Source organism: Trachypithecus francoisi, unplaced genomic scaffold (genome assembly GCF_009764315.1).
Source record: "Trachypithecus francoisi isolate TF-2019V2 unplaced genomic scaffold, Tfra_2.0 Lachesis_group0, whole genome shotgun sequence".
NCBI classification, from domain to species: Eukaryota; Metazoa; Chordata; class Mammalia; order Primates; family Cercopithecidae; genus Trachypithecus; species Trachypithecus francoisi.
This window is the reverse complement of record NW_022681453.1, coordinates 150,968,014-150,992,807: the sequence shown is the minus strand read 5'-3', so window position 1 is coordinate 150,992,807 and position 24,794 is coordinate 150,968,014. Positions and strand designations below refer to the sequence as shown.

At 35.1% G+C, this 24,794-nt stretch overlaps 1 protein-coding gene across 6 annotated transcripts in view; it reads left to right on the top strand.

Moving 5' to 3' along the window:
• Window positions 1-24,794, top strand: part of U2SURP (U2 snRNP associated SURP domain containing) — a 77,024-nt gene that overhangs the window by 36,957 nt on the left and 15,273 nt on the right. For 3 of the 6 annotated variants that reach the window (XM_033212408.1, XM_033212405.1, XM_033212404.1), the window contains 8 exons: window positions 655-811; window positions 1,579-1,674; window positions 2,343-2,409; window positions 6,469-6,628; window positions 12,317-12,427; window positions 15,012-15,130; window positions 16,317-16,493; window positions 17,671-21,611. In XM_033212408.1, the coding sequence (XP_033068299.1) occupies window positions 655-811; window positions 1,579-1,674; window positions 2,343-2,409; window positions 6,469-6,628; window positions 12,317-12,427; window positions 15,012-15,130; window positions 16,317-16,493; window positions 17,671-17,809 (1,026 nt within the window). In that variant the 3' untranslated portion in view covers window positions 17,810-21,611. Of the gene's footprint in view, window positions 1-654; window positions 812-1,578; window positions 1,675-2,342; window positions 2,410-6,468; window positions 6,629-12,316; window positions 12,428-15,011; window positions 15,131-16,316; window positions 16,494-17,670; window positions 21,614-24,794 lie in introns of those variants that run through there. The other 3 variants (XR_004437306.1, XM_033212406.1, XM_033212407.1) reach the window with 2 other exon arrangements.

The window sequence follows — 24,794 nt, the reverse complement described above, 5'->3', positions numbered from 1 at the left end:
GTTTAATTCTGCCTTACTAGTCAAGCTACTATGTTTTCACTTTCACTCCTGCAGGGTCTTCCTAATTGACCTTACTGTTGCAACCCACATGGTCCTTGTTTCAGTTTCCTAAATGTATGTTTTCACCTACCATTGGCCTGTATACATGTCCTTCCCTCTTTCTGGGATTTATCTTTACCTGAGATCCTTCAGATCTCAGCTCAGATATAACCTTAGAGAGCCTTCTCTGACCTCTTTAAGTGAAACTTATTATGTTAATAGTATGATATGCCTTTTTGCTGTAGCAGTTACCATAGTTACAGTTAAGTATATATTGTTGTGATGATCTGATCCCGTGGTTCCTCCACCCCCCAAAACAACAACAAAAGCCTTTACTAGGCTCTGTAACAGGGGGACCAAATTTGTTTTTGCTCATCATTGCCTTACATGGTACCCGGCACCAGTGAACACTTGGTAAATATTAGATAAATGCACAACTGACTGCTGCTTTAGCAAACTGGATGATAGAATATATATTCTTACTATGTTCTTACAATGTACCTTGGATTGTGGGTATCCTGGTATGTTGGCTTGTACTGGATTACAAATTAATCTTACAAGCAGTGTGACTTCAGCAAGCAAAGGAAAATGTTATAATAGTACACATTTCCATAGGATGTTCCAGATGACCTTGATGGTGCCCCCATTGAGGAAGAGCTTGATGGTGCACCTCTGGAAGATGTAGATGGAATTCCTATTGATGCTACTCCCATTGATGATCTTGATGGAGTCCCTATAAAAAGTCTTGATGATGATCTTGATGGAGTGCCTTGTAAGTTCAAATTTCAAACTGATTAAATCGAGCTAATAAGTTTGGTGACCAAAACTCTAATTTCCATACATGCTGATATGGAAGAAGGTTATAGTTTCTCATGAAGGTATCAAGTTAACTATTTCTGATTTTTTAAAAATTCAAATACCCAGTAATACATTTATTTGTATGCTATGTATATAAAAGATCAAGAAGAAGCATTTTTTCTGGTCACATTTCTTTGCTGGGACAATCAGCCTTCTATAACATTAGCAAGTTTCTCTTTTTGTCTTAATTATCAGGAAATTATAGGCAAAATCTTGTGTTCAATTATGCATAATCCTGGGTACCTGGTTTTATCAGTTCTGTATTATTAGTTTTTCTAACCTACAACTTCAGTTTTCCTAGCTGCCTAGAACCATTTCGAAAATAGGAACTGTACACAGCTCTTTGGTACATTTGAATTATATGTTTAAATTTGAATAATGTATGCAGTTTTGTAGAGATTAGGTAAAGGTATTAAAGATTTGTTTTACTTCTCAACTTCTTCACTTGCTTAATATATTACTAACCTGTATTTTCTGAATTGATATAATATATACTGTTAAAAATTTTGCCCTCAGATGCAGAGGATTGATTTAGTCATAGTCCTTGTTCTCAGGATTACTGTTTGTCCATCCGTGTCCTTATTTTACTTTGCTTTTTAATAATATGGTGAACACCCATGAACGTAATACTTCGCGTCATCCCCTAGTCGTCAGGGTTAATGGCTTATCTTTCCCTAATAGTGGATGCAACTGAAGACTCAAAGAAGAATGAGCCTATATTTAAAGTTGCCCCATCAAAATGGGAAGCTGTGGATGAATCTGAATTGGAAGCACAGGGTGAGTAAAAGTAAAATAAGTATTTTTTACATTAAGTACTTAATAAGTTATTTATTGGTGTGCTTGTATATATGTTTTCCTTTTATGTTTTATAACACATTTTAACCTTAATACTCAATGTTATCGTATTTTATGTCTAATGTACACTTTTATTGTGGTTGGTGTTGCTGTTACAATTTTCTTAGGTCCTTCAGTTTGGAGGCTTTGAGAGTAATGAGATATCACTGAAAACCTTTCAGGTTAAGGCATTTTAGTAGTAAATGTAGATAGGAAGCTGTACCTACGTAGAAATCTACATAGAGGTCAGTTTCAGAGAAACTTTTTGATTTGACCCTACCATAATGCTAGACTGATTAGATGCCATTTAGACCTGTCTCGCACTTACTTAGACCTGTATCCTAGTGCTAATAATCTGTAATTGTTACTATTTGTAGGTTCTAATGAAATCTTAATATTCAACACAAACAGGGATGACATTATTCATCACTTCATGAATTTGAATTATACTGTAGGTGTGAGGAAAGAGATTTGGCATATAAATAGCTATTTAGATAAAGGAAACTTCTGTAATATAAACTTTTCAGTTCTAAAGCTTGAGCTTCCACTGTGCTGCTGCAAAAATGCTAGTTTACCTCATGGAATTACATCCTCGTTTTCCTTCTGTTCAGCTGTTACAACTTCTAAATGGGAATTATTTGACCAGCATGAAGAATCAGAAGAAGAAGAAAATCAAAAGTAAGAATCTAAGTTCCAAATACACTGTTTCTTGTTCATATACATTCCCTTTTTCATTAAGAGATATAGTTGAAATAATAGTGAAGTGGAAAACTTCACTTTTGCTTTCTGGTCTTGATGGATCTGATTTCATTTTGCTTGTGAGTTTTTTACGCTGGGTTACATTCTCACTTTGTAGTTACTAATTTGTCAACTGCATTTGTTTCAAACCTTTGCCATCAAATATTGTTTTGGACTCCACAAAAAGTGGTTTTTAAAATGTGAGTAGGAAAGGTTATACTCCTTTCTTTTGGATTGTACATTGCTAAGAAAAATATTGCATTATGGCCATTGTGTTATTTAAATATAAATCTTTCAGAAGAACTAAGAATGAATACAAAGGAAAAAAAATCTTTTCTTTTGAAATATAGAGAAATAATTTTGATTTTGCTGTTTGGTAATCACCCCAAAATTGTTTCTGTATTTGACAACTCTGCTCTTAGATTCTCCTGCAAGTTTATATTGGTAGTTTTTAGGAAGTGCTTGACACTTTTCAAAATCATTGCAAAGGGAGTTGATTTTTTTTTTTTTTTTTTAATGAGTAGAAGAGATGGTTATCACAAACACAAAGCACAGGTTACTGTCTTTTAAAATTTTGCATTCTTCTATTGTTCTCAGATGGAAGTGGGAACAAAGAGAAAGCCCCTGTGTGTCCTAGCACAATATGGGCATTTGTGTGGATTTAATAAATGGGTATTTGGATTGTTGGGAAAATGTGATCAGTCAGCAGGCTATAGAAACACAGTTTGATATGATGGTGAATACTTGTCTACAGTGATGTTTTTCCAGAAATGTTGGTGTGATTAGAACAAGTCAGCAGTGATGATGACAAAATATTTACAAAATATAGATGTGGCTTGCTAATGGAAATAGCTATCTGAGGCTGTTTAGGAATACACGAATTGAGAACAGTTTAGTTCAGTTTGCTTTAAAACAGTGGTTTGCTGAACCCTTTTTATGTTCATGATCCTATGATTAGTAACATCATTTTAAAATCACTGCTTTAAAAGTAGTATATTTACTCATAAAATAATTATTTAATTTAGGGGGAAGGAAGGATAGAAAAGCCATTGAACTGAAAAAAGTATTGTTGCATTAGTTTTATTTCTAAAGGTATTAGGTTTTTTTTTTGGCATAAAACTGATATTTGTGTTAATGTTTGGAATATGAGTACATTTTAGCATTGATGTTGAAATAATCATACAGTGATGGAAGCCTGGATCACCAGAAGTATAAGTTTAGATTTTTCATTTTTCGTAGGAATTCTCGGTAAATCATGATAATGTAAACATAACTGAAAGTACAAAGCAAGGAAAAAAAGCTTTTGCGCAGCTTCTGATCCTTGAAATTTTCTCATGCCTCACTACTACTCTCTAGTGGCTGAATCCTAAATGCCTTTTTACTTAAGGCTGATTTTGTAACTAGTAATTATTGTATTTTGTGGCAATATAGTGATTTGTGGCAGAAATGTGATTTTTAAAGCACGTTTTGGAGAACAGTTACAAAAACCAATTTCATTTGTATCGAATACTGTATGGATTTAGAATCTTGAATTTGCATGTCTTTTTAAAGAACAAGAGGAAGAAGCTATGATATGATTTGAACCTCGAATTGTGACTAAAAGCCAAGGCCAAAACCAGTTTAGAAAAACTGCTTAAGCCTTGAAAAAATTGTAATAGCAATTTAAAATATTTACATATTTTAAATCATGAATAGAGCTCATTTAAAAAGTCTTAAGTAATATGGTTAAATGTTAATGTTCAACCATCTAGACCCTTTCTGTGTATATAAAAACATGCATAGCTCTTTGAATGTAAATGATGTAATACTACTGTACATACTATTCTGTGACACGTTTTTCATTCAGTGTCATTGGTATTATTCCATTTTAATCTGTTTACCTGTTCTGTGTTCATCTATGATTGAAAACAAACATTTGGGTAAGCATACAAGGATGTTTACCAAAGAATATTTGAAATTACAAAAAAATTAGAAAAAATTTTACAGGCTAGAATTGGTTAAGTAATCAATATCTGCTGTATTGTATTTTATAGTAACTGTGACTCAATTTAACAAAGTCATGTCCTTATTGACTCTTCTAGAATAATTCTTCAGTAAACATCCCTGTTTACGTAAACAGACATACACTTTAACAATCTAAAAGCATCTGAAACACTTGTAAAATTTTATGTACCATAAAACAGGAAATTCTTGTGTTTAAAAAAAATTAACTAAAAACTATATTTAGGAAATTACAAATCAATGAGAAATATTAAGTAAAACTTTTTTTCCAAAAAGAATATTTTTAAAACTGTTGGTTTGGACTTTTTTCTTCCTTAACTAATATTGTATTTAGTTGTACCCATATGGTGATATTAATGATTTGTGTGGTTCCGAAGATGAAGTTAGTAAAATATTTTAGTAATGTCTAGAAAGGACCTTTGGTTGAGATATTTAAAAACTAGTATCAGAATTTTCTCAGTATCACATCTTTTCTGATTCTGAATTGATAGCCTTTCTTTTTATCTGCCTGGCGTAAATTTTTCTGTCATACAAGGAAGGTCTTATTACGTAAGCCTTCAATTAAATTTTATTTGGAAAGAATTTAATTATAACTGTCTTTACATTGTTAGGAATAATTCTACATGTGTATTAAAAGGAATCTTTCTGCTTATTGTAGAATGTCCTTAGTACCCAAATACTAACATAGAAGGGCTTGTGAGGTTCAAGTATTAAAGACAAAACAGCGTTTTTTCTGGGTTATGCCAGTAATGTTGTTATCACAGTCAACATTGTTTGTAGGAATTTTGTTTGTATATACATAAACATTCTGAGTTTGTTTGTACATGGGTATCTTGTTTTGCCCAGATTTATTTGCCAATAATACATACACACACACAACCCAGTCCCAGAATGTAAAATATATTTTTTAAAAAACCATTCATTCATTGTGCTTCAAGAACGTTTTCTTAATCCTGTACTAGCATTGATGACCAGCTTTACATATAGTTGCCTGTTTGTGTTTCCACTAGACTGCTTCTGGAAGGACAGGACAATTTTTCTTTTTTGTATTCTAAGTGACTTACTCATGATAGTCTCTCAGGTTTTTATTTTCTTCCTGTCTGACCCAGAACCAGTGCAACTTTCAGAATCAACTAAAATGTGAATACTGATATTTGCTAATATATAAAATGCATACATTGCTTTGTTATTAAGGTTATGTGCTAATCAGGTAAGGTCTTTACCAGCTGTATTGATTATTTCATAGTAACTGTGACTCAAGCTCATATATTTTCTAGATTGATTATAGGCTCTGCTGAAGTTACTAAAGTCTCACATATAGCTTTTTTAATTTTTATTTTCATTTTAATAGTTTTTGGGGTACAAGTGGTTTTGGGTTACATGGATATATTATTTAGTGGTGATTACTGAGATTTTAGTGCACCTGTCACCTGAGCAATGTACACTGTACCCAATATATACTATAGTCTTTTATCCCTCACCCCCCTCCCATCCTTCCATGTCCCAGAAGTCCATTGTATTATTCTTAGGCCTTTGCATCCTTGTAGCTTAACTTTCACTTATAAATGAGAACATACAATATTTGAATATTGTTACTCACAATATGAGTGAAGTAACTCGGGGATGGAAAACATGAAGCTTCTTGAAATCACTCTGAACTGTGAAGTATGCAGAAACTAGATTATTCGTTTCATTTAACTGCTGCCAGGAAAGTTTGTTGCAAATGGAAGGCACACAGATAACATAAGCAGAATTTATTAAAGTATGCTTATGTTGAAGCTCACATATTTTCTGTGGAGGAAAGAAGTGTTTTATAAAATTGTCTATAAAATATTGATCAAATATTTTGCAAAAAAAATGCTTGAGGTATGAATTGTCCTATTATGTTTTGGTTGCATTATTTAAGCTCTAAGACAATGAAAAATAAAATAGGTGGACTATAAAATATAGTACACTCTTGCTGCCTTGAGATATAATGTATTCTGCTTATTTCTAAAGTCAAGAAGAAGAAAGTGAAGATGAAGAAGATACTCAAAGTTCCAAATCTGAAGAACATCATTTGTACTCTAATCCAATCAAAGAAGAAATGACTGAGTCCAAGTTCTCTAAGTACTCTGAAATGAGTGAGGAAAAACGAGCCAAACTTCGTGAAATTGAGGTTGGTGTTGCAGTGAAACTTAAATTACACTTTATTGGTTTTTCACTTTCTCCACCAGATTAAGCTGCCTCATTGCATTATATCTTAGTGCATACTGTTCCGTCTCTCTGCTTAGAACTCTTCATACCAGGTGACTTTTCTTCAGGCCTCTTCAACCATCTCTTCACTCACAGTAGCCTTTTCTTACCCTTTTGGACTTGCTTGCTTCTTCCTATTTATTTCTGTGTGATTTTATATGTATTGTGAGTTATGTATGTGAATGTGTATTTTGTTCGTTTGCCTACTTGCTTATTTAATGTCTCTTCCTCATTAGGCTGTACTTTCCATGAAGGGAAAAGACCATGTCTGTTTTCTCTTCATCATTGTATCTCTAATACGTGGCACATAGGAGATCCTCTGAAGAAATGGATTCTAATATATAGGTTATATGTGTATATATATACATGTAATACATTATATGTTAGGTACTATGAGAAATCCATTTCATTTTGAGTGTTCATAGTATGTAACTAGGAAAAAGTAAAATATTTTCTGGCATGTTCTAGTTATGTTTACATTTTATTAGGCTCATTTTTAATGTCTGTACCTGTAGTATGGAGGAGAGTAGACATTGAGTGGGTCTGTTTTGTTTTGTTTTTTTTGAGACGGAGTCTCGCTCTGTCGCCCAGGCTGGAGTGCAGTGGCCGGATCCCAGCTCACTGCAAGCTCCGCCTCCCGGGTTCACGCCATTCTCCTGCCTCAGCCTCCCAAGTAGCTGGGACTACAGGTGCCCGCCACCTCGCCCGGCTAGTTTTTTGTATTTTTTAGTAGAGACGGGGTTTCACCGTGTTAGCCAGGATGGTCTCGATCTCCTGACCTCGTGATCCGCCCGTCTCAGCCTCCCAAAGTGCTGGAATTACAGGCTTGAGCCACCGCCCCCGGCCTTGAGTGCGTCTTAATACTAAAAAATGAGGAAATGTATAGAAGAGCCCAGACTATCTCAGGCAGACATTTCCCTCCCTTCCCCCCCTCTTCTTTTTTTTTTTTTTTTTTGAGACAGGGTTTCTCTCCGTTGACCAGGCTGGAGTGCAGTGGTGTGACCATAGCTTACTGCAGTGTCAAGCTACCAGGCTCAAGAGGTAGCCTCCGGAGTAGCTGGGACTACAGATGTACACCACCAAGCCCAACTAATTTTTTTTTTTTTTTTTGCATGGAGATTAGGTCTCACTATGTTGCCCAGGCTGGTCTCGCCCTCTCCTTTTTAAATGCCTTTTGTTTTGTCCAAGGCTATTCAGACATGTCAGAGAGAGAAGGGCTTTGTAATGCCCTCAAGGGGATGAAATATTCCCAGTAGATGCTAGCAGGAGTTTAGCAATCAGTCTCAAACCTCTAAAGAATGTATGAGAGTCAATTTTCATACTGTATACATTCATTGAACAGTATTTTTGAATGCCTACTGTACGTTAGCACTGTCTCCCTTACTAACTTATGATACCTGTCACATTGGTTACCTCATTGACACTTCTCCACATAACCACTGTTGGGCTGATACAAGTTTTTGCCCACCTCTTTGTCAGACATCACCAAACTGAAAAGTAAACAGAGACAGCATTTTGTTTTAACCTTACGTAGAGTCAGCGTGGTGTCATTTATAAGTAGAGATGAAGGATTTTCAGAGTTGATTAGTTGATTTATTTTTTCCTGGGATGTATTCATATACATTTTAAATATGATTTTTAGGGGGATAAGATGTGTGTCAGTGAACACACTCACCTGTACACGTTTTCAACCTACATATGCCCCTCTTTTACGCCTCTCACCTTATGAGAAGCTCTGACTTTCTCTGACCTGATGAAACTGTTGGAGTAGAAACAGACTCGAGTTAAATAAAAATACATTTTCTTGATAATAGAAGTTATTCCCTTATATAAATGCCCCAACTGTTTAGAATGTTCTATTTCCTGATTAACTTAAAGAGAGGAAACCATATAATTTAGCTTTTTTGTTAACTTAGGTGGTTTTTACAAACTTTATTTTTTCCACCTTGTATATGTGTATATGCGATACACGTGCATGCACATTGCACACATACACCTCATATGCATACATTTCCATACTACATGTGGTCTTTTGTAATCTAGCCTCTCCTTTATGTATTCAGTGATTATTTCTCCTGCTTTCATAGGTACTGCCTCTCACAACTTAGTTGTCTTTCCAGGATTTGGACTATGAACTAAGTCCTGATTTTAAAGTGTGTATCTTGGCTTCATCTTAGAATTATCTAATCCTTCTCCTGTATTTCCCCTGAGAGATTTAGTCATATGGAATAAAGTTCCACAACAAGTGGCAAACTTGGACTAGAACTCAGGGCTCATGAGCTTTATCCCAGGGCTTTTCACAACTAGCTCTCTTCTCTGCCCCTAAATTTGGATATCCATTTCGAGATTTAGAATCCAGTGAGTACTGACCCTTTTATTGGAGAACCATTAAATAAAGAATTAAGTTCTAAATTAGTTTCTCTAATTAGTTCTATTATATTCTATAGTATATATACTATAATTTTGCATCTCCACATGTGTCCTAATAAAGATACCTATAGCTGAACATTTTTTAGCATGGAGTAAATAAAAACCAAATGATTCGTGTTATAAAACATGCTTTGTAAAAACACAAAAATCTTGTAGCTGTATGATGGGGTGGTGGCCAGAAGCCAGTTCTTAATCTTTCAGATACCACTGAGAGCAGTGCCTAGGCTGGAGTTACCTTTTCTCATTCTGTTGTCCCCATTTCTACCAACAAGTAGAATAGTGGATGGGGAACCAAGTGGAGGGTCTTCTATCTTGTTGGAAGAGAGGGATCACTTTCTGTTCTGGTCCCTGAGGAAAGAGTGAACAGTTGAGTCGGAAGGTGATAACTGTCTGTTGTCTGAAGGCAACAAGGGAGGGATGGTTAAGCCATTGCATGGGCCACTTCCTTTTGTGTTGAGACCCTTGATCATCTGTTTTCTGTGTGTCTTGGACTTGTGCTTGAGCCTCAGTTAGACTATATTAACAGGAACTATAAGTAGGGATTGTATAGTGATTTTTAAAAAGATGATCTTAGGAATCCCTCCCCTCCCCTAAGTAACATTCAGGTCTATTGTTTGACTCTTTTTTTTAACCCAAACCGATTTACTACAAATACATTCTGTGGAAGAGTCATCTTGGTCATGAGAGGCTTCACACAGTGATGAACTTAGCTATTTATGTTGCCCACCCCACCCCCTTGCTTTCTTAGCCTTACATCTTATCTTTTTAAATGCAGTCATGATTAAAACACACAAAAAATGTAGACTTTTAGAGAGCTTTGAAAGAAGAGAAGGAGACAACATCAAAGATCTGATTATAAAAGACCCTGATTATAGACGTGAAAATATGTCTGAAATTCCACCACTTTGGGAGGCCAAGGTGGGCAGTTTGAGACCAGCCTGGCCAACAGGGTGAAACCCTGTCTCTGCTAAAAATACAAAAATCAGGCGTGGAGGCTGAGGCAGGAGAATCACTTGAACCTGGGAGACTCTGTCTGGGAGGTGGAGGTTGCAGTGAGCTGAGATAGCTGTCACTGCACTCCAGCCTGGGTGAGTGAGACACCGTCTCAAAAAATAATTAATTAAAAAAAAAGCGAAAACAGATGGAAAAAGTACAAAATTGGAGAATGCTGCAGAAGAAACATTCTTGAAGTCAAAAATAGTGAAAATGCCACTTGGGGCCAGGCATGGCGGCTCACGTCTGTAATCCCAATACTTTGGGAGGCCGAGGTGGGTGGATCACCTGAGTATTAGAAGTTCGAGACTGACCTGGCCAACATGGCGAAACTCCATCTCTGCCCAAAAAAAAAAAATTCAAAAATTAGCTAGGCTTGGTGGCATGCGCCTTGTAACCCCGCTAGTTCGGAAGCTGAGGCAGGAGAATCGCTTGAACCTGGGAGGTGGAGGTTGCAGTGAACCGAGATTGTGCCGCTGCACTCCAGTCTGGGCGACAGAGTAAGACTCCATCTCAAAAAAAAAAAAAAAAAAAAAAGAAAATACCACTTGGAATGGGGAGAAATGGTAAAAACTAAGTTGTAGTAAAGAGGGTAAAAAGCAAATGAGGTCTTGTTTTGAAGTATAAATAAAATGCTGTAGCAGCGTTTAGTCCATTTAAAGGATATATCAGTGTCTGAATAAAATAGGGTAAAATGTTAGCATCTACAGCAATTTCGTGGGACAAGAATGCTCCCTGTTTCTCTTTGAGTGAAACAATATTGAGCAGATTGACAGTCCAGTGGTACCATCCAAGATCCATGTGCTTTCTACCACTTGGAGGATCTTCCAGGTCCTCATACTTGTCCACCTTATTAGTCCTCTCTTAGAAATCAAGAAGAAGGTATTTTCACCCTTGTAAATTTTTTGGGTAATTTAAGCTCCTTTAAGCCTTAGGGTAGTTTTTATTTTAACTACTTTGTGAAGTCTTTTATTTTTAAATTCAAAACCAATAATGAATTTATTCTTTTTACTATTTTTATATAGTACACAATTTTAAGATACTTATATCTCCAGAATAAAAAGCAAAGTTAAGCTCACTTATTGCAGGTTTTTTCTCTCCCTGTAACTGATTTTACTAGTTTTTTCACATTTTTATCCATTGCCATTATATAAGTATATTATATGTATTTGTTTGTGTGTAGGTGTATTGGCCAGAAATCTCTGGGTAAACATCTATCTAGGTGGTCTGTTTTTACAAACAGTGCTACAATGAATATTTTGTACAAATACCTTTGTCCACTTATATAGGTAATAAGAGATGGAAGTTTTTCTGTTTTGTTGGTTTTTTTTTTTTTTTGAGACGGAGTTTTGCTCTTGTTGCCCAGGCTGGAGTGGAATGGCACCATCTCGGCTCACTGCAACCTCCACCCACCGGGTTCAAGCGATTCTCCTGCCTCAGCCTCCTGAATAGTTGGGATTATAGGCATGCACCACCATGCCTGGCTAATTTTGTATTTTTAGTAGAGATGGGGTTTCTCCATGATGGTCAGGCTGATCTTGAACTCCTGACCTCAGGTGATCCCCCTGCTTCAGCCTCCCAAAGTGCTGGCATTACAGGCGTGAGCCACTGCGCCTGGTCTGGTCTGTTTTAATCAGTATTTGCTCTTACTGTCTTATAAAGTACCCTCCAAATATGATTTAACCTTTTCTTTGTGTTTTGATGTCTAGTGGTTGCACTGTGAGTGAAACCTTCAGACTGTGTGCAGCTTTGTGTGTTTGGTCTTACATGAGCTGAACCAGAATGCCACAGCCCTCCCACCTTCCACCCCTGCCTGTTTTTTAAAGATGTTTATCTGCATTCTGCTGACTGTCATATCTTGCTGGCAGTGTGCTTGCCTTTAGCAACCTTGCTTTTCTGATTTGGGGAACCGGATAGCAAATTTGTTACAATTGTGTTGAGAGTAAGTGGGTTCTTACAGCCATGAAGCACGACTCATGGTTTTTGAATCCTCTCATGACCAGAGAGGCCTCCCATCTGATCAGCTGACTTTTGCCTAGTTGGACTTGTCTGACAGTTGGCCTTCAGGTGAGGTTATATTTTGACTGAGTACTAATTAGTTACTACTTTGCTATAGAAAAGAAGCAAAACAGTGCTTGAGAATCTAGAATGATGAAAATGCTTATTTTTAAAATGTTTTATTTCACAGCTCAAAGTTATGAAGTTTCAGGATGAATTGGAATCTGGGAAAAGACCTAAAAAACCAGGCCAGAGTTTTCAGGAGCAAGTAGAACACTACAGAGATAAACTTCTTCAACGAGTAAGGAATAAGTATACCCAACAATACACATTTTTTGAAGTTATTTATTTGACTTCCTAGAATACTGGTATACCTAAAGATGATTTCAAATTATATTCTTTGTATAAATTTTGAATACCGGTAGGCAATTAGAAACATTTGAAATTTGATATTTTGAAAGTGTTTGGTTTGGAAAGGAGCTGAAAGGCAGCAGCACACTGTTTTATTCTGGATACTACCTGTGGACAAGAAGATTAATTCTGCTAACAGCATCCTTTTGAAACTGGAAAACCCTTCAGGACAAGTCACATTTGTGACGGTGAGACACCAACAACCCTGAGAGGTGGCACAGAAAGAAAAAGATGGAGGCAGGGTTTGGGAAGTTCTGGTGTTGAGAAGTTTATTTCATTTCTCTTGGTTTCCAAGGAGGGACAGCAAGTGGTGGAATACCTCATTGGTGAGCTTTGAGTGTTTGAGGGACTTGATCTTCTCGTGCATCACAAAATTTATAGGAACATGCAGAGAATTTTAGAACCAGGAATTCCAGGAATTTTGTTGAGACTGCTATTAATTTTGACTGTCATTGCAAAGAATAATAATAATAATGAGATTATATAGAAAGTGAAATAGGAAAGAGCCATAAAAAGGAACTTAACAATCACTATGAAGTTGTTAATGTACAAAACTGGTGTCGGGGAGGAGTCTGGTAGAGCAACTGTGGTGCCGCTCTCTGCTGCATACTCCTAGGCAAGTCACTGTAGTCTGCTTTTTCTCTGAAACTGGGTTGATATTCCCAATTTTGTAAGATTATGAGTTAGATAATAGCTACTATTATTACTGTTACTCTTCATTTTAAGTATTTTAGCTATACTATGATTCCCATAAAGTAGACATCTGAATCAGGAAATCATTTTCATTATCAATCAGGAAATGCATCCTACAGATCACCAAAGGAAGTCAGTCTGCTCAGCACCACTCTTTAAAAGTTGCACTCTATATATTTGGAAAAAAGATAAATGAGATTTTGTAAAAGATGCTACTTATGGCCGGGCGCAGTGGCTCACGCCTGTAATCCCAGCACTTGGGGAGGCCGAGGTGGGCGGATCACCTGGGGTCAGGAGTTCGAGACCAGCCTGACCAACATGGAGAAACCCCGTCTCTACTAAAAAAAAATACAAAATTAGCGGGGCATGGTGGCACATGCCTGTAATCCCAGCTACTCAGGAGACTGAGGCAGGAGAATCACTTGAACCTGGGAAGCAGAGGTTGCAGTGAGCCGAGATGGCGCCATTACACTCTAGCCTAGGCAACAAGCGTAAAAAACTCTGTCTCAAAGAGAAAAAAAAAGAAAAGATGCTGCTTACCTATACCCCCATAGGAAATTACGCCTTGAGATGCTCACTGTTCTGATGGTAGCAAGCACAAAATGAATAATACTTATATTACCACTTTAGTCTCATTGCACTCTATCATTATAATTGGAGAAAAGGAACATGATCCTTGCCTGATTCTATAAATAGTTGTATTAGAACACAGCCATGCACATTGACTTAGGTATTTTGTAGGGTGGCTTTCACTCTGCTGTGGCAGAGTTGAGTAGTTGTGACAGAGACTGTATGTGGCCCACAAAGCATAGAGTATTTACTGTCTGGCTCTGTATAGAAAGTGTTTGCCAACTTCTGGTATAGGCTTTTTTCACCTTTTAAAAATTAGAAGAATCAGCTATCACATAGCTTGCTTGATGCATATAAATCATAGAGAAATTAAATTCCTGTTAATGAAGAACTTAGTTAGTTTTGTGGATTTATTGTCCATAGCCACTCCTTTATATGCAGAAATCAGAATTTCAAATGAGAAGTGGCAGTTGTAGCATCTGGGGATAAGCAAATACGTTATTTTTTTGATTTATTGTAGAGTCATGTAGTCAGTTTGTATTTAGGATTTAAAAATTGCAGTGTAATTGGTACTTGTTTCCCACTAATAAAATTTTGATGGAAGATACTGTGAATAACCATTTTCCTTTTCCAGCCTTTTTTCTTTGGTAAGAGCTTTGATTAAATTAACTTGTTTATAGTTAGACGGATCACTTTCTACTGACTATTTTATTGTAACTTATGATGGAAAGGGCAGTACATTGTTGGCTTTTTCTGATTCGAACTTTTCGGCAGGTGGGACAGTAGGGGAAGAGCTCTGATTCTAGAGCTTGGTCTCAAATTCTGACCTGACTCTCCTGTGTGACCATGGACATGATACTTACTCTTTCTGAGTCTCAATTTTCATCTCTAGAATGAGGATAATAATAATTTTCTTAGGGATGCTTTAAATGATTACATGAAATGGTCTGTGGAAAGTTGTTTAGTACGTTGTTTGGCCTATGGTAAGCACTCAGTAAATGTTTAGCTGCTGTTGCTAGGATTAGTTTTATTTAGTATAAGCAAAAGAAATGACTAGTTTTCCCTGGAGGGGTAGATTTTTTTTTAAAACAGTATTGTACCTTAAGTAGTAATTTAAAAAATTATTTCCTATAAGAGAAAATATTGTTACATAAATGAGATTAACCCAGATTGATATTTTTAAACAACTTAATATTTTCTATAAAAAACAGGAGAAAGAGAAAGAGTTAGAAAGAGAACGAGAAAGAGACAAGAAGGATAAAGAAAAATTGGAATCTCGCTCCAAAGACAAGAAGGAAAAAGATGAGTGTACTCCGACAAGGAAGGAAAGGTATAACATTTCTCATATTTAATGCATTTACTGGTTTCAAGATTTGCCGTGGTGTTTTATAATATTTTCATTATTGATGCCAGCAAACTGGAAATGTTTGTTCATGATAAACTTGTTTGGGTCCTGCCTGCAGAAGGCGGAAGTAGCGGAGAAATGGGACATTTAGTTGGCACTTAGTTAACTGGGTGCATCATCCCTTCACATGGTTTATATGGTATCCTTAGCCTTAGTTCAGTGCAAGATTTCAATTACAGTATTAGATATCAAACCTGAGGCTTGTGTAACAAAACAACTTGCTAGATCTTCCTTGTTGCATCCAATTTAAGCATTTTTTCCCAGTATTGGTCCTTGAGGCTGCTACTTGTAAACTTGAGTCTTAGTCTTATCTTTAAAGGAGATTGTTGCATAGGCCATAGGTCACTTTAAGTCTTCATTCTAATCAAAAGCATTTCTCTTTCAGTTTTTATTTCTTACTCTCACAGTTCCTAAATCTGATTGAGTAAAGAAAATTGTTTCCTTTAACTGAACTGAGGTTTTCCTAATAAAAAGACCAAGCCATTGCAAATAATAGTCTAGCTTAGTCACTCTACAGATAGTTACAAATAACAAGTTATGCCAATTGGTTAAAAGTTTGCCACTTTTTTGTCTTTTATTACTATTTTGACATAATTTTAGATTTACAGGAAAGTTGCAAGAATAGTATAATTGATAGTTTACCCTTCACGCACATTACCCAAATGTTAAAAGTATTTCTACTTTCACTTTATTCTTCCTCTTCTGTCCCATCTCCAACCATTTAAGAATAATTTGCCAACATGATGCCCCATTCTCTTAACCACATTCATTTAATCACAATAAAAAGAATCAGTTTAGGAAATTAACATTTAAAAAAACTGATATTTAATCCAGAGACCTTAATTGAATTTTGCCAGTTGTTTTAATAACCTCTCTTATTGCAAAGAGAAAATCCAATTGAGTTGAATTCAGTTGTTGTCTGTTGACAGCCTGTCTTTAGGACTTACTTGTTCTTGTTACAAAGGACTTTGAATATTGTTAAAAGTAACATTACATGGTTAGAATAAAAGTTAGAGTACGCTGGTAGGAATTAATAGTTAATTTAGTAAAGGAAAATGAATACCTGATCCTTTGCTCATTTATGGAATGTTTTGGGGGCTTTGTTCCATAGGAAGAGGCGACACAGTACATCCCCCAGCCCATCTCGCAGTAGCAGTGGTAGACGAGTGAAATCCCCATCACCAAAATCGGAGCGATCAGAGCGTTCAGAAAGATCTCATAAAGAGAGCTCACGGTCCAGGTCATCTCACAAAGATTCTCCTAGAGATGTTAGCAAAAAAGCCAAAAGGTAAATGCAAGTCATTTTTGCTAATATTTCAGATACTAGTTTCCTTGTCATTTCATCAGCTTTTGAAAATAATTTGGTTGGCATACATTTTTTTTTAAGGATTTTAGAAAACCAAAGAGGTACACTTTCATTTTTGGTTATTGCTCCCCACCTCCTCATCCCAATCTCTTTCATGACTGAAGTGAAGGCTTCCAACAAGTGAGAACCAGCCAAGAATTTTAAACATCATATCCAATGTTTTCTGTGGAATAGGGTTAGCTGCTTTACTTTTCATTCTCTTCTTTAGTTTCTATAGAATATTATTGGATTTTTGTCAAAGCTGAAAGAAACACACATTTTTCCCCCATAGCAATATTATTAGCAAGTTCTTGGGTAGATACTTTTGGAAATACATATCATAAATACATTTTTTTCAGTATGTATTTTAGTATTTCATATACTTTTTTTCCTTTAGTTCCAGAAAAATGGTTCAGAAATGTATTATTTATCTGGTGATACATAGAGGAATTTTCCTAAGAGCTAAAACTGCTTCATATGCTAATACTTTATTATTGTAACTATTTTTAGTGAAATCTTTATAGAATAGATACCTTTCTCCTTTTCTAAATGGCACTTGCATATATATGTATGTATGTGTTATATATGTATGTATATGTACATGTGTGTTTATTGGTTTGAGTAATCTTCATGCACAGCACTTACAAAATTATAATGTCTTAAATGATGCCCTTGAATGATACTGCAGTAGTTGTTTGCTTCAAGATGATAAACTTCAAAGCTGCTGTGTTTTTTAAATTTTGTGAATGATCATAGTTGCAACTTTGAACTTTATCTTGTAGAAATTTGGAGATTATTGGTCACTTGGGGAGCTTTTTAAAAATGCGAATTCTTAGTTCTAACCTCCAGAGATTTTGATTCAGTAGAGCAGTGATAAGGCACAGAAATCTGTCTTTATAAACAAGTGCTCTACTGATGATCATTGATGCAGTGCATAGTAAGTACAAAATAAATCCGTGTGTGTGTATGTACAATAGAGTTTAAAGTTTAGAAGTTCATAGTCTTATTCCAGTGATTTTTCACCATGCTGTGTTAAAGGTCATTTTCAATAGTTTAAGGATAATCAGTTTTGATCACATGAGTTCTTTCTTTATCAATTGGGATTTTTTTGTTTCCTTAGATCACCATCTGGTTCAAGGACACCTAAGAGGTCTAGGCGATCACGGTCTAGATCCCCTAAAAAATCAGGGAAGAAGTCCAGATCCCAATCCAGATCTCCACACAGGTCTCATAAAAAGTCAAAGAAAAACAAACACTGACGTAAATTTTTAAGATGCTGTCACTTATTGGAAATGCGATTTGTTTTGTGCCTGAACGGTCTGTTTTTTAAAAAAACAAAAACAAAAAATCAAATGAAAGAGCATTCCTGGGGTTTTTTGTTTGTTTGTTTGTGTATGCATGTGTAAACTCATGAGCAACTGCATCTGTAGATGTCATTGTTTTATATTGTGTAAATTACTTTCATTGTGGCTATTTCTCAAGATGAAATTTTTATTGTTCTAATGGATTTCATCAGAAATGTGTATAATGGATCTGCTGATAGTAGTAGTATTTTGTTTTAGGATGTTGTGACTTAGCAAAAATAATACAGATGTCTTCCCCCCTTTTGTAGCTTTGACAATTTGAATTAGATTTCAAATAAAATCTGAACAGAAAACTTTAATGTTGTTTTTTTGCCCCACCGGTGGTATTAAGTCCCTTAAAGTCCTACTGAGTTTCACACTACTGTTGTGTTTCTTATACCTGATGCACTTTATAAGCCCCAGTGTTCAAGTAGCTTAAGTTTTATATTTACTAAGATGACTATCCAGATTAAGGAACCTGAGACTCCTATTTGGTGGTTTGCTAACCATTTTGTTTGATAAGTTTCTCTTGGGTAATACTAATACCCAGATATCAAAGACTAGGGAGATATGGCATGGCGTTTTGTTAGTGGAATGCCTGGATAAAACATTTTTTCACAGAAGCAATATGATTTCCATACATCCAACCTATGTTCTGAGCAACTACTTACTTTTAGGGGGAAATTAAATATCTTTTCAATTCCTCTTCTATTATGAAAGAAGTTTATTTGTCAAACAAATTTTCTAACAAGGTTTGCCCATAGAATTCTCTTGTATGATCGTTGACCTTTTATAATCTTCTGTAGGCTGTCTTTCAAACACTGGCATCAGAATATTTTTTACAGGTTTCTGTTCAAACAGCTTAGTTGGTTCCCCGCCTACTCCTCCACCCCTGCCCCCAAGAGACTTGGGTTTAGTTGTAGCTTTAAGTAAAATTTAAAAATAAAATGTATTTCAGGAAACTTAGTGTCTAATGGTTTGTAAATTCAAGGTGCAAGAAGTTGATTTAAACCATTTGCAAAGTTGAACTCTTATGAAAATAAATTTGCTACGGTATGAGGAAGAAATAAAACTTGTGTAATGTTGGTCATAATACTGCTATAAATATAATAAAGGGTTATGTAGAATTGAACTGACACTATTATTTGTGAATCTTGATTTCAGTTTTTTATGTAGACACTTTATACAGTGGTTTGATGGGGTTTTTTTTTCCTCCCTAAAAGAGAAAGTAGAAAACTATTCTAACAATGGATTATTTTGATTTAGCTTGCTTTTTTAAAAAATCTTTTCAACTTGTTTTACTTAATCTTGCCTAGTCACAAAATAAGATATGCTGTACCCATGGTTTGAAGAGTAGCTATATTAGCTGAGCAGTGGGATATACTGTTTCCAAACGGTGCACACCCACAGTAGCTTTGGAAATGAGCCAATCACTGTTTTACTTAATGGTTCTTATCAGCATGGAAATATTGCTTGAAAGTCATTTCCTTATTCACTGTTTTGTTAGTCCATTTTGTTAGGAAACATTAATTCCTAAAAATTTGTTCAGAATAATTAAAAGTGAACATTTGGTGCTGATACTCAAAAACCTATAAATGTAGCCATTTAAAAAATAACATGTTTTTCTCTCCTGTTCATTGCCTGGGAGAATGGAATTTTATATAACTACCTTTCTTTGCAAAAATAATGGTAGTGTCGAGTTGGTGGTGATTTTGGCATTCCATCTTACACTGGTTTCTAGTATAGGCTTAGAAATAATTGGTCAGGTAATAATCTTTCCAGTCAAGTTGCAAGGGATGCTTATTTCTCTCTCTTTAAAAAAAGACATCCTGCAGGATTGAGTAGAAAATTTTAGGTCAGTTTTGGGTGCTTATTTGTAATATTTTTCCTACTGCATTGGAGTAATAGCAGTTCTTTTTTTCTGGATCCACATACAAGTATCATAGTTTATCTTACAGTGGGTGAAACTGACTTTCTTTTGGTTGGGTGGGTGAGGATTTCTTAGGCCTGATAGAATATATATTCTGTGTAATTTGTTAATGTACGTATTAGATTGTATTGGATTTTTTTTCTTGAATTTTTAGTGGTATTATTAGATAGGTTATTTCCAGTTTTACTTCATGACAAAATATCTAGAGTAAACCTACTCTAGATAAATCCATGAGTATAAAATCATAGAGTAAATCCATGAGTAAACCTCATGGATTCTGTGAAAGTTTAATGGGATCAGAAATTGGTGACTTATAAGGGGGAAGATATTCTACCATATTTTTATAATAACATTATTCATGTTTCTTATCTGAAGGACACTCAAGTTACAGAGCAAAATTTCTATAGGTTCACTAGAATGTTCATAGGCATGGTCTTCCAGTTACAGGAAAGGTCATGTTCTATCTGTGGACACTTATTGGCCTCTACCACAGCTATATGCCAGAGTTGTTTCCCACAGATCTTATAAAGGGCATGATTTAGGCTCTTTACCCTCCAACTTAATGTTTATACACAGGGATTGTTTACTAGGTTAATGACATTTAACTCCCCTCTCTTCTGTAGGTAAGGGAAAATAAGTAAGTGTTGGTCTGTTTCTTACCAAAGAGAGACAGACCTATGATGGAAAATGATCATGTCTCTGAATTTTTTCTTTAATGTTATAGTTCCTTGTTATAGATAGTAAGCATATGGGAATTGCTGAGCTATAACATGTTGAGAAGTTAGAAATTAAAACTAACACAACAAAAAGTGCTGAATCAAAAGATGCTTTTATTTGGCTCAGAATATTTTTGGCTTTTCTGCTAAAGGTGGCAGACGTTACTCTACACAGACCTGATTTTTCTTTATTGCAGACCATTCTTGTGGGCTTACCCTGAGATTTTATCCCAATTAATGAATCTTGGAAGGAATACTTGCTTATTTATGACTTATGTATTTCCCCCCAAACTTTAATATTCTTGAGCACTTGAAAATACTTTTGAGAAATTTTAACTGTGATTAAATTTAGGTTTATTTATATTAGAAATATTCTGTACACATTTGCCTCCATGGTGGCATAAGTTCTGAAAAATATGACCATGACAATAGTTTATCATCATCATTGTTATTCAAAATAAGGGTAAATAAATCTCTATATTGCCAAAGTGACTTAAACTGTTATGATGACCACACAGTGTGATTTCTTTAGCAGAAAAAGTTGGTTTTAAAAATAAATAGTACCACTTTTCTAAGACTGTACAGTTTAAAAATAAGGTTTTTTTGTTTGTTGTTTTCCTCTTCTATTAAGTTTTAGTGAAAAGCCTTATTACAGAAAATTGTGCAGATACTAGTGAGGATACTAGTATAAGTTTAAAGGAACATGTGACCGTAAAATCTCACATTTACAAAGTGCTTGGTCTCTTCATATTTCACACGCATGTTTTAGAATAGATTTTAGGGAGTGTTTAATTCATTATCCTTTTGACTTTTAAAATTTTTGTTACCAACTTCGTAGGACTTAGATAATATATAAATAAGTGCAAATTCCAGGGGAAGTGTTGTGATGATAGACTAAAAGGTGGGAATGTGCTGCTGTTCCGTGAGCCTTGTTCCATTGTTGAAAATTTGATGCCTCAGTGTTTATTCAGTACCACCTCATGGAGCTTCAATGTAAATGGATTATATGTATAATTGGTAATTTGTATAGTTTTGTAGATTGTAGATTAAATGCACTCATCATGTCACATGTAATTGTGCTTGGAGTATTTGTGTTTTATTATTTTACTTCAACGGGTTCTTGTCTGTTACATCTCTGGTGATTTGAAATATCAGGAAAGACAGTTTGTCAGAAATGAGAATAATATAGTTGAAATCAGTTGGGCTAAAATATTCTACAGCAAGACAATTTCTTTTGGGTAAACTGACTTACTTTTGATGTAAGGATTAGGTTTATTGTTGAGCTGCTTTCCAGATCAGATTGTCACTTTATAGTTTTTCTACATAAAGATTATATAGTTGCAAACAAAGGTTGTGAAATTTCCCTTTTGTTGTTTTTGACTTTTAATTAATAAAAGTACATTGTTTTCATAGCAAACTTAGACTGTCCATGTAATTTTCTCCATATTGTTTTTCCGATGCAAGCCCAGTTAATAAGTTTTTCAGCAGCTTTCTCTCAAGTGAAATAAGTGATGTGACATGTTTATCAGTTATGGCTAAAATGTTACATTTTACATGTTTAAACTATAATCAAGTATTTTCATGCTAGTGGTTCTCTTGGTTAGGAAATTTCATTTCCTTATTGGCTGCCTTTTTTAAAAGTTATTTTATTCTGTTTATTTCATTGAGGAAAATTTTAAACATTCTACAAAAGTGAATAGTACAGTGAACCTTACATACCATCAACATGCAGATAACAACTTATATGTATCTCTAAATACTTTGTTTTTAAAACATGCCTGCAATGTCATTGTCACATTAACAAATCATTGGGTCCTTTTAAAAAATGACAGTTATTTTAATTGTGAGAAGAGGCTCATAACAAAATTTACCTCTTAACCACATGGTGTTAGGTATACTCATATGATTATGTAGCCTATTTCCAGAACTTTTTTTGTCTTGCAAAATTGAAACTCTGTACCCATTAAACAACTCATTTCCCTCTTCCTCCCCTGTTTCTCAGTATCATCATTCTACTTTCTGTTTCTGAATTTGACTACTCTAGATACAACATATAAGTGAAATCATACAGTATTTGTCTTTTTTTGAGAGTGCTTTATTTCACTCAGCATAATATCCTCTAGGTTCATCCATATTATACCATGTATATTGTTTTCCTTTACAAAGCCCACTTTTTCTTTGCTTCCATATTATGGAATTTGAAAATGATTTAGCCCAAATGGTTCGTTAGTATTTTCTATTTTTGAGTAAAAACTTTAAAAGAGAACATGTAATACTGAGTGTCTATGCCAACTACTCCACTTTCTTTATTTTTTAACCATTTTCACAACTTTTTGTGCTCTCTGTTCTCTTTAATGGTTACATATGATGTACTTTGATAACACTTCATATAATGGGGTACAAAAGACACTTTTGAAACAAACTGATTGTGAAATTTTAGTGGATTAATACTATTAATGACCATACTTGAATGCTTTTTTAGTTTTATTTATTGCCCAACGAAAAGAAAACTTAAAATTTTGACATGTAGTAAACTCGCTGATTCGATTATTCATTTTTTTCACAGAGAAAGGAAAAATAGCTTTTTCGATTTTTTTTCAAGTTATTTTCTCCCATCCTTAGGAAACAGTGTGTCAAACTGTTTTAGAATAAATAACTTACTTTTTGATTTTCAAACGAGATGTGGCATGGCACAGTGGGGAAGGAAGAGGAAGGGCCTGGACTGTGGAGTCATATTTGGATTTGTATATCAGCCATTCCCTTTTATCACCTGGAAAGAGGGGATAGTAACCTTGAATGGTTATTGAAAGGATGAAATCACATGTACATCACTGGCACAGGGTTGTCATGCAGTGGCGCTTAAATAAATATTCATTATTCCTGAAAACTAAGGGTGGGAACATCTTATAACTAAAACAAGATAAAGAATAACACTATAATTCCATAGCACTGATACCTTTAAAAGATTTCCTTGTACTTGATTTGTATTCAGTTAACAGATTTTATAAATAAAGTTGGTGATATGTTGGCATATTTATTGCATATGGAGTACCACTTCATAATCTGCTTTCCCAGTGTTTTAGATGGCATTTAATTATTGATCTCTTATGAGAAAAACTATTAAATAGATTTTAAAATATACTTTTTATTAGTTGTCATTTATTATTGTGAATTCCCCTAACCAAAGTTCCTGGAAGGAGGAATCCCATAAAGGAAAATCTAAATGTAAACAGCTGAAATAGGGGATATGTGGAAAAAGCCTGGACAATAGTATGAAGGATGATGAAGCACTGGATTCTTTGTCCAAGTTCAAAATAAAAGAAAAATCTACAGATTATCAGAGCAGAGCAGCAGTGTGCAGTTTTCACAAAATGGGTGGACAGAAAACAGTATCCTGTAAGAGAATTAAGAGGAGGGCTAGTATTGTGAGTACAATTGAACTCCTGTGTTTTTGTATATCTGCAAGTTACAGTTTGTATTTTCAGATTATCCAAGAATAAGAAATGTACCCTAAAATTACTTTTAGAATAGAGTTCAAACCATATGGAATTTGGAAAGGAAATTACAGTTTAAATTCAATTCAGAAATTAACCGCTTTGTAGTAACGTCCTCAGGACATGTGAAGTTCTTTGGAGTTCTCACAACTGCACAAACGTAAATCTGGAAGAGCACAACTTTGATTAGAAATACTATTTTGTCCTCCAAATAGCTGAAACATTGACTTTGGAAAGAATAAGCGCCTTGCTATATAGTTTGGCTACCTAGGCCACTAAATATTCTTACTACATGAGGGTGGTATTAGATGATTGATATGGTTTGGATGTTTATTCCCTCCAAATCTCATGTTGAAATGTAATATTCCCAGTGTTGGAGGTGGGGCCTGGTGGGGGGTGTTTGGATCATTGAGGCAGATCCCTCATGATTGGCTTGGTGTGGTAGTTCACATGAGGTCTTGGGGGAGCATGGCACCTCCCCCATCTCTTGTTCCTGCTCTTCCCATATAGTATGCCTGTTCTCCCTTTACCTTCCACCATGACTGTAAGCTTCCTGAGGCCCTCACTAGAAGCAGATGCCAGCACCATGCTTCCCATACAGCATGCAAAACCATGAGCCAAAATAAACCTCTTTCTTTATAATTTGCTCAGCTTTGGGTATTTAGAGAGATGCAAAATGACCTAGTAAAATTATTTTTGTTTCAGCATATTTTGTTTTATTGCACTGTGCAATAGCTACTGGATATGAGGGGTTTATTAAG